Genomic DNA, 9,879 nt, shown 5'->3' with positions numbered 1-9,879 from the left:
GGATTTAAGTTTGCCCAATTTTCGCCCATATGAAATTTTGAAAGCAATATGTTGTATGTATATACTTTGGATGGTTAAGGTGTTCAAGATTTGAATCGGACGCTTCCATTCGATCGGATTCGAATCGCATGTTACCAGGCTACCATCCACGTTGATTAAGATTTGTATCGCCTGGGCCATTGAGTCGATTCGTCTGATTTATTGAGTTGCAGATCGTTTTATGTACGGGCGCAAAATCTGCGAGATGAGTATCGAAACTCGAAAGTAGTGATGATCTCAACGTTATGTTGACGTATGAAAATTTGCGGTAAAAAAAAGTGGGATGTGTTCAGAAGGTAGCTGAGGCTGATGAGCATGGGCGGTAGAACTGTATCAGCAGCCCGCCAGAGAGTCGCCGCCGTTCCGGAGGCCGCTCTCTCCTTTCCACCCACAGGAATGATGAATGAAGAAAGAGAATATGAACCTTAGTTTCTCTTCAGGCACTATATATATATTTCTCAAAAAGAGGTAAAAAATGAAAAGCTTTAATCCCACGAACAGTTTTTCCATCTTTTGATAAACAGTTTCTCTCCCTCTCCCGGTTCTCTCTCTCTCTCTCTCTCTCTCCGGCTCACGCTCCTTTCGCTCTCTCGACTCTCACCCCCGCGCTGTGCAGGTATCTCTCTCTCTCTCTCTTCTGTGGATTAAGGGCTGGCGGCCACCCGGCCTTCAGCGCTTGCCCCTTTTTCTCCTTTATTCATGAGTCTCTCTCTCTCTTTCTCTCCCCTTTGAGGAAGGGCCGCCTGCCTCCGTCCGTATTTCTCTCTCTGCTGCAAACTAGGGGTTGAGGATTTCTTTCTTTAATCAGTATGGTTGAAGATGGTTCGATGCAAATTTTTCTTTCCTTTGTAGTGTAATGTTTCGTTTTCCTTATAATTCCTTGATCGGGTTTCCTTGCTGGTTCATCATCTCAATAACATTTCTGAGGACAAGTTATCTTGCACTTTTGTCACCGGCACAAGGTTCTTGCTGCTGAATGTTACAATGGGAAGAAGGTAGGGATATGATTTGAACGAAGAAAAGGATAGCAGTGATAGATTTATTGGCCCTCTCATGTTGTTTTGTGTGGGCAAGTGTCAAAAAGTATGAGGCAGGTAAAAGAAGTTGGGCTGCAATAGCTTGAGCCTGTCATAAACCTTCGGACATATAGATTCTACTTTAAATATAGAAAAATCGGGAAAAAATGTAGAAAGTGTGCTTTCAGTATAGATGATAAAGATGAGATTTGTGTTGATAATATCCACAGTGACGATCGACTTTTGTCTGCCAACCCTGAAGATAGGAACATTTTTCTATGCATCTTTTATCTTAATCATCCTGGAGTGTGCCTTTAATTGATGATCCACGCGTACATATGTGCTTTTGCTATTTGTTTACATGATGCAAATTCATACTACATGTTCCTTTACTTCGGGTCATATCCTCTGCCGTCAGTTAGAGATGGTCATAAGTAATCTGTTCTGGGTGAGCAGAGTACTCATGCATTCTGCTAATATTTATTTATTATCAAATGATGCTTACCTGGGAAAACTTTGTTTTGTGCGTATTATGTATTATGCTGATGATCAACGATGTCCAGGCTAATTTTAGCTTTTTATTTTTCGTCTTATCCAAAAAATCCTCTTGATGGATGAAGAGTTCTAAGTTCTACATAGGAAAGTAGAACGCTCTTGTCATGATCAGATTTTACTTGAGATTGATAGCGAGTGGTAATTGGGCTTTAACATAGCCTTGTGTTTTTGAAGTTCATAGGTGAAGGATCTAGAGAACTTTTCTGTTATGTGCTGAGTTGGGTGTTGAATGTTGATTAAATCTTGGCTTGTGGTCTCATGTTTAGTAGTTCTGGGAATGGTTAAATGGTTATCTAAGTTGGATTAGCTATGTCTCTTAGTATACATTGTATGGTCGATGTATGCATAGTTACCTTTTTCTATATGAAATCTAGAAATGTTCTTTTGGTCAATCTCTACTTTCTTGCTCATGTTTTTCGCTTTCATACTTGCCATGTGTTTTTTATAATTGAGTATGTCAAACAATTTGGGTTTTTGCATATATGTAATTGAATTCATTAGATTCTTACAAAAAAAAAGTGTAATAGATTGTTCAAATTTGACATACTAAGACAACGGATTTTTTTTGTGCATGGAAGGTATTGCTAGGAAAGATTGATATGATAAGGTGATTTTTTGCATGTATAAGGTATTGCTAGACATGTTGATTTGGGGATGACCCCATATTTATTTGTACTGTTTTCAATATGATTTTGTAATTGTGGATTAACTTGTTTCAACTTGCATCATGGATATAACTTGTTCATGGTTTGCGTGTGTGCTTGTGTATAAAAGATTATTAAGAAAATTTATTTTGTTTCTTTATATTTTTGTTTACTTGTTATTTCAGTTGTTCTTTTTCAATTTTTTCATATTCTTAGTGAATATTATATATTTCACCATTTTTATCCTAAAGCTTATGCTTCAATGCCTTGAGGCTCGTGCATTATCTCATGATAGGCTCAACATCTTGCTTCACCTTATCACATTAACACGCCAAATAAGAGAAGGGAAAGAGGAGGGAGGTGAACAGACAAAGAGGGAACTCTTTTCTCACAATCTTCCCTTGTTTGGATAGAGTTGCATAAAAACGATGTTTCAGAGTCGATTGGTTTCCCTCCTTCGTCGAGGCAGGACATCTCTTCTCTGTAGGGCTTCTTCTGAGGCTGGGGTCGCTTCTAGGGCTTCGTCTCAGACAATCGCCATCAAGGAGGTTGTTGAGCGAAGCCCCTACGTCTTCTTCAACCGGTTCATCCACAAGGTTAGAGTTCTTAACTTCTTATTTCCATTTTGTTCCCTCTTTGTATTCTTTTCAGTCACCAAAAAACAATTATACAATTTTTGCTCTTTGCTATTTTTTGAATTAGTCTGCACATCATTCTTCCTCTGGATTTTGATTTGTGTCTCCTTCTAGTACGTTGCTGGTTTTCTTTCTTCTACTAGGTGATTGTTGTTTCATTTCCCTCTTGATATTTGATCTTTGTAGCCAAATTGTTGGTTTTCTTTCTTCTACTAGGTGATTGTTGTTTCATTTCCTTTTTGCGATATTTGATCTTTGTAGCCAAATTGTTCTGCCCTGGTATTTGATGGCTTTTCTTTTGTCCAAGTTTACTTCATTTCCTCAGTTGTTGAAACATTAGTAGTTTTAATGTGTACTCTGTTTTCCTTTTGAATTAGCTCACTTATTTTTCTCCTACTAATCTGTTCTTTTAGGTTTGAAAATTTCCTCCTTGTATTCTTGTTAGCTTTTGCTAAGTTTGAAGTTGGTGATAGAACCAAAGATTAGCAAAAATTAATTACTTAGTTATGGCTTTGCTTCTGGAAGTTACTTATTCTTGCACTTTATGTTTACTTCACTAGCAATTCAGCTTTGAGGCTTATGATTCTCTAGTTGTTTTTCTTTTTTGGGCCACTAATTGTGTTGAAGAAAATATGACAACTGTTTGTGTTGTCTCTAAATTTATGGCTTTGATAAGAACAGGGTTTCTATTCCCCACCATCAAGAAACATGTCTACTACGTCAACCTTGCTCTCTTCAGCAGAATATACAAAAGCTGGGATATCTATGCTCGTAACAAAGGGGCCTGAAGCACAAAAAAAGGTTGGAATGTGGATCTTCGGTTGTGCTGCTTGGGTTTTTAGCATGGTGGTGCTTGGTGGTGTAACAAGGCTTACACGGTCTGGCCTCTCAATGACTGACTGGAAATTTGCTGGAGGGCTTCCTCCTCTCACTCAGGAAGAATGGGATGCAGAGTTTGAGAAGTACAAGCAATCTCCTGAGTACAAGAGGTCAGTGCAATTTGGACTGTGGTTGTTTGTGAGGCAGCATTCTGTTCCATCTAAAATTTTATTGATCGTTTTAATTTCATATCGAAGATCTATTTGCTTCTATTTTGAATTATGGTTCCATTGAATGGTGCAGTTTTGTATGATGATTCTGATCAGAAACATCTGTGTTGCACTAGGATACATGGAAAGGAGTTAGTGAACAAATATCCAACAATAGGACTAATTTCCTACTTACATGGTTTTTCTGTTTCATATACACTTTATCAATTATGCATAACAGTGAGTTATGTGACAGCCGACAGGGGCTTTTTGAATGCCAAGTTCTTAGAATCTAAACACAGCTGCCTATGCTTGGAGGATGTTTGTTCAGGGAATCTAAAGCACACAGGTGTTAGTCCATTGTCACCGGTGGTGGCCGATTGTGGGTTACTGTCCCATGGACATTGTTATGTTGGGATGGATTCATTGGAATGGAAAAGGATTTGGGTCCCTCAAAATTTTCATTTATAGGCTTTGTAACATGGGTACGTTAATTTTGGTGGAGTACCCATAATGGTCGGGTGCGACACTAGTATGGGTACAGGTACGCAGTCGGATGCGGCCCGACTATGGGTCAACACATACCAGGCACGGTCAACGTGCCTGGGTCCGTATATGTTAAGAAACAAACTCCATTTTGTCTCAAAATTAGGGTTTTTTTTGTATTTCCTTTCAAAAACACAGAGCCTCGACAGAACTCCAGCGAAGGCTCTGTTTTGCTTTTCTCCACTGTTGTTTGGTTAGGAACAACTCCAGTGCCTCCTGCAGCTACCTCCAGCGGAAACGATTTGGGCCAATGTTGGCTGATTTGGGCGACATTTCTTTTGTCGACCTCCGTTGACGTCCAATGACTTCCGGTGACCTCCGGCAAGCTTCCTGCATCAACTATGTAACAACCCGACCCACTCTTGGGCTTGGGCCCCTGGTTCGGCGGATCTCAACCCGCCCTTAGCAATTACGGCTCCAACCTCAAAAAGGAAAGGAATCAGGACAGCCATCTATTCAATAACCCCCTTTATAAGTCCTTAAAGATCCCTCACAATCTTCAATGTGAGACTAAATTTTTGGGGTGTTACAAACTATTTTTCTTTTTATTGTTGTTCTTAGTAGTATTTTTGTTTTTTTTTCTTTTACTGGTTTGTTATTTTTAATCTTCTTTCTCTTCTTCAAAAATCATATTGTCCCACTTCTACAATGCTGAGTCGTTCCGATATTTTCTGTATTTGTGGCTAAATCCTGCATTTTCTGTAACTCGGCCATTCCAGTTCAACATTTAGCGCATAGATTCTAGTTCTACAATGTGAAAATTCGACTGATGTTCATATTTGACTGTCTAGGAGGCTGCTGGGTTGTCCATTATGTTTAAACTTTAAAGTTTTTCATAGGTTTCTTAAACACACTGCTGCAAGAGCCATTGATATATATTTTCTATGTTGTTTATTTGTTTATGTTGATATATACTTTTTAAGTATTTCTTCTTGTTTATATATATATATATACCTGCACAGTCAATTTTTTTGAAAATAGTCCGTACCCGCACCAGCACCCATTCCCATACCTATGTGACATAGTTCTTTTTGCTATCCATGTGGCAAAATTGGCATTGAGACTTCTGCATGAAACTTCAAAACCTAAAAGTTAGTTTTTAAATAGGCATATATAGTGAAAAGCTAGATAATATGACAAATATCTGGTTAGTCTGCATACATATTGGCAATAGAAAGAGGCAGCACGGTTAAATTGTGTTGTCTGATGTCAGTTGTTGCTATGATGATTTAGTTAGTTGTTCCAGAATATCTGCATGTGCCAGATGGAATGCAAGAGGGGATGCACAGTTAAATTGCATGAACTGATCCCACTTATTGCAGTAATTTATGATGTTGAAGAACATGAGGAAGCTGGTTGGTTATCATAGTCACGCCTCTTAATATCTGGATCTTCTTGAAGAACTTTAAATATATATATATATATATATATATATATATATATATATATATATATATATACATATATACACAGAAAATATGTATATTTTTGAGGGGTATTATTTTGCCAATCTCTCTCTCTCTCTCACGCACACGCTGTAATTCATTTTTTGATATTCCTCTTTTAATAATATTATGTTTTTTTATTCTAAAACTCATTTTTTGATGAATTTGATGCTGAATATCATATGTGTGATGTCAGTCTCAAGTTATCCATAGGGAAATATTATTGCAATATCTCAGAGGGATATGCTATGTATTCATTTCATTGATACGTGCTATATGACACTGCACAGGGTACACAGAGGCATGAATGTACAAGATTTCAAGTTCATATATTGGATGGAATATGCACATCGAATGTGGGGAAGGGGATTGGGCATTATTTTTGCTGTGCCTTTCACGTACTTTCTTGCTAAAGGATACATCACCCGCCAATTAGGATTAAGGCTTGCCACTCTCTTTGCACTGGGTGGTGGGCAGGGATTTGTTGGTTGGTGGATGGTGAAGAGTGGTCTCGAGGTAAGTGTTTCAAGTAAAATTAATTGTTGAAAGTCATTTACTAATTCAACTGTATATTCACCTGTGAGTATCCACACTCCACAGGAACCTGTGTCCGAGTATGTGGAACCTAGGGTGAGTGCATATCGCCTGGCTGCACATCTTACATCTGCTTTTGTAATTTACTGTGGCATGCTGTGGACTGGACTTTCAGTTGTTATGCCACAACCACCCACTGGAACAATAGACTGGGTTCGCGGAGCTGCTAAAGTGCGCAGGTTTGTTATACCTGTAAGCATTTTGGTAGGCATCACTTCTGTCTCTGGAGCTTTTGTTGCAGGAAATGATGCGGTATGGGAGAATGCTGTTCTCATCTTTCTTCTTGCCTTTGGATTTTGTAATGATAGCCGTTTTTGACTAATGCATCCTTTACCAGGGTCGCGCGTACAATACATTCCCAAAGATGGGAGATACATGGGTTCCAGATGACATTTTTGAGCTGAAACCCATTTTCCGTAATTTCTTTGAGAATACATCAATGGTTCAGGTAACTGTTCCTCCTCTTACATTGCTAAGATGTAAGGGATGTGTAAACTTTTTATCTAGTGGTATGCTCATTTTATCTTCCAGTGCATTGGATGTGTAAACTTTTTATCTAGTGGTATGCTCATTTTATCTTCCAGTGCATTTGTAACCTGGCACTTCTTATATTTGACGTATGAATGGATCTGGAGTAGCACATGCTACATCCAGTCGTTTGCACCCTCGATTTTTCTATTGCAGTATGGCTCTCAAACTTCAGGCTACTAGAAATTTTGTTGCATCCATATATGTTGTTGCAACATTGGTTGGATATTTATGTTATTTTTTAATATTCCATTTGCAGTTTGATCACCGAATTCTTGCAACAGCAACACTGTTCGCTATTGGGGCAATGTGGTTTGCAACAAGAAAATTGGACATGCATCCAGGAATCCGTTCCCTGATTGGGAGTACTCTTGGCATGGCTGCTTTGCAGGTGAATTTTCTGTTTTGTAGGATGATACTCTAATTCTATTTTACTGCTCTGTATGAACTATGAAAGTTGCAGCTTCATTACAGCTCCGTATCTGAATCACTGGACATACAACGTAAAGTGGGATACCATTTAGATTTAGGTGTTCAAATAAGAAGGGTGGTTTGGAAGATCCAGCTTTCATGCTTAGTTTTTTCTGTCAACCATTGAACAGCCGTCATGCTAATTGCTGTTGCCAAAATTCCAGTCAAAGAAAAGCAGTACCATTTCTGGATGTTTACTTCATAAATATTTTCACTTGAAATTCTGCACTTTCTAGAGTCATCATGCTTCACATTACTAGAAAAAAACCTCTTACGTGGAGTTGAATTCTAGAATCAGCCAAGTGCATTGGACCCTGCGGCTCTTTAGTCTTTACATAACAGATGTAGTTTATTGGTAGGCCACTGCACGGTCTGTTCGTCTGCCTTTGTTGCTGTAGGCCATTTGATTGCACTCTGTTGGCATTTCTCTGGAAGTGAATAGATCTCTCATTTTTCTTGGGCTGAACAAACTTTACCCACGCCCCTTTTTCCCACATTTATTGTGCAGGTTACACTCGGCATTTCCACTCTTCTTTCATACGTTCCTGTTTCCCTGGGAACCGCACACCAAGCTGGGGCATTGACATTGTTAACAATGATGGTCATCCTTACCCACACGGTCAGGAAGCCGTCTCCTGCCCTTCTCAAGTCTTTGGCTTCATTACCTAAATCCGGTAGGTAAACCTTGTAAGTCAATTTAGTTTGATTTTCTGTCTTATAAATATTGAATGTTGGATAGTTTGATTTTTACATGACAACTGAACCTTGTCTATGTAGGCTGATTTCAAGACTGGCTTAATCAATGCTTGTGCCAAGAAATTTCGCTTATTGGTTCAGGTCTTTATTCAGGAGAGGCTGCTGTTTAAGTCCCTTCATGAACACAATTTTCATCAAATAATGCCAGATTTTGCTGAAATTTTCATTCAGCACGGAGTCGCCACCATTTCATGGTAGAGGTAGTTTGTCACTAGGGTCAGAGTTAAAGTGGTGCAAATTTTGTCCTGTAACATTTGATAATATTTGTTTATTTGGCTTCATGCGGAATTGAGCTTGAGGATAGGCAGATGCGCCAGATCTTATTTGTTGCACCAGGAATCTGACAATAGTTTTGTAACATTATTCAAGCATTCATCGTTCACATCAGCCATAGAGTATAACTGTTTTGTGGCTTTTGTTGTACACGAACCGAGACATGCTAATAATATGACAGATGTTAAATTACAAGAATGTTGATGTTGATTTGTAATTCTGCTACCAAGTTCTGTTTCTTGTTTCTTAAACATCAACTATGGGGTAAACATCAACTTTGAACTTAAGAAGTGACATGTGAACTATATTTGCATTTTCTAAAAGTAATCCCTTTATTTTTTCTCTTTCTCCATAGGATGGATCATTTTACAGTCTCTATATTCACATATATCTATAACATGCTTACTATCTAAGTTGGATGGTTTCATTGAAAGATCTGGTGGCTCTTCTTTTTTTGTTTTAGAGTTTTTTTTTTTCTTTTTTTTTTTTAACATGTCTTTTAACAGCTTGTATTTTGCTGCCGTTTGTCATTTTTGTACCACGGGTCTGAAGTACAGCTTATATTTTACTATGGGTCCTCTCCCTGTTGTGTCCTTGACGTGTGGCTGTCACAAGTTGAGGATCCGATATGAATCGACTCTTAGTACTGCCATTAGTTAGTGTAGATGGCAGGGACTGACTGAGGGCTTGCGTTTGCATGCCACAATATTTCGAACATATTCAGATCTGAACTGCTCAGACTTCAGGTTTTGGATTTAAAATTATATGGAACCGGGGTTGGGTACAGAGTTCTGATCAACTCGGGAGTTGAACTTGACATGTTAAACAATGAAGACTTTGGATCTCAATGTGAATTCGATGCCATGGATTATCTCCCTGTTTTTTCTTTTCTTTATCATGTTATTGCGGGTAGAGGGTCCAGTATGAATCGACTCTTATGCCATATTAGCTAATGTAGATGGGACGATCTGAGATTGGATTTACATATATATCTTTCTGTTCCGTTACATGTATTTAATGAACGTAGGTTTATGCATTATATTTTTCTCATTTCTGTTCTGAATGTGCAGTTACCAATGCAAGTTGTATAAAATTTGCAGAAAAAGAATATACAGAACCACTTTATTTGCTGTGTTTGGGACATGTAACCTTGGTTAAAACCGTGAAATGAACCGGCGTCTCCCCTGCACAAAATTCTCATAACCATAGTTAGAAGGGCAGGCAAAACGTGGATATAACACGTGCATCATCACCCGAAACGTGTCAAGATCCTTTCACACGTTGCCTTGACAATGGCTATCATGAAGAAGGGGGAGATATAGAGAAAGGGAGAGAGCAAGGGTAAGAGA

The 9,879-nt window shown here is 38.5% G+C and overlaps 1 protein-coding gene across 2 annotated transcripts; it reads left to right on the top strand.

The window, feature by feature from the left end:
- The first annotated feature begins 248 nt into the window (after positions 1 to 248).
- On the top strand, positions 249 to 8,747 carry LOC116259400 (cytochrome c oxidase assembly protein COX15). Of its 2 annotated transcripts, none has more exons than XM_031637195.2 (9): positions 249 to 655; positions 2,550 to 2,850; positions 3,571 to 3,878; positions 6,199 to 6,424; positions 6,509 to 6,754; positions 6,840 to 6,950; positions 7,290 to 7,421; positions 8,010 to 8,175; positions 8,279 to 8,747. In XM_031637195.2, exons 2-9 carry the CDS (start codon positions 2,683 to 2,685, stop codon positions 8,281 to 8,283), a joined length of 1,362 nt encoding a protein of 453 aa, XP_031493055.1. In that variant the 5' UTR covers positions 249 to 655; positions 2,550 to 2,682; the 3' UTR covers positions 8,284 to 8,747. The 2 variants fall into 2 exon arrangements, with proteins under 2 accessions (XP_031493055.1, XP_031493057.1); XM_031637197.2 differs by having other exon boundaries at positions 2,527 to 2,850.
- The last annotated feature ends 1,132 nt before the right edge of the window (positions 8,748 to 9,879 follow it).

Source organism: Nymphaea colorata, chromosome 8 (assembly GCF_008831285.2).
Source record: "Nymphaea colorata isolate Beijing-Zhang1983 chromosome 8, ASM883128v2, whole genome shotgun sequence".
Taxonomy (NCBI): Eukaryota; Viridiplantae; Streptophyta; class Magnoliopsida; order Nymphaeales; family Nymphaeaceae; genus Nymphaea; species Nymphaea colorata.
This window is presented reverse-complemented; position numbering and strand designations above follow the sequence as displayed.

Bases quoted from the DNA above. Each gene is read 5' to 3' on its own strand.
- LOC116259400 (XM_031637195.2), top strand. From the start codon at position 2,683: ATGTTTCAGAGTCGATTGGTTTCCCTCCTTCGTCGAGGCAGGACATCT. The intron at 6,425-6,508 runs GTAAGTGTTTCA...CACACTCCACAG, and splicing joins TGGTGAAGAGTGGTCTCGAG to GAACCTGTGTCCGAGTATGT. The intron at 7,422-8,009 runs GTGAATTTTCTG...TTTATTGTGCAG, and splicing joins TTGGCATGGCTGCTTTGCAG to GTTACACTCGGCATTTCCAC.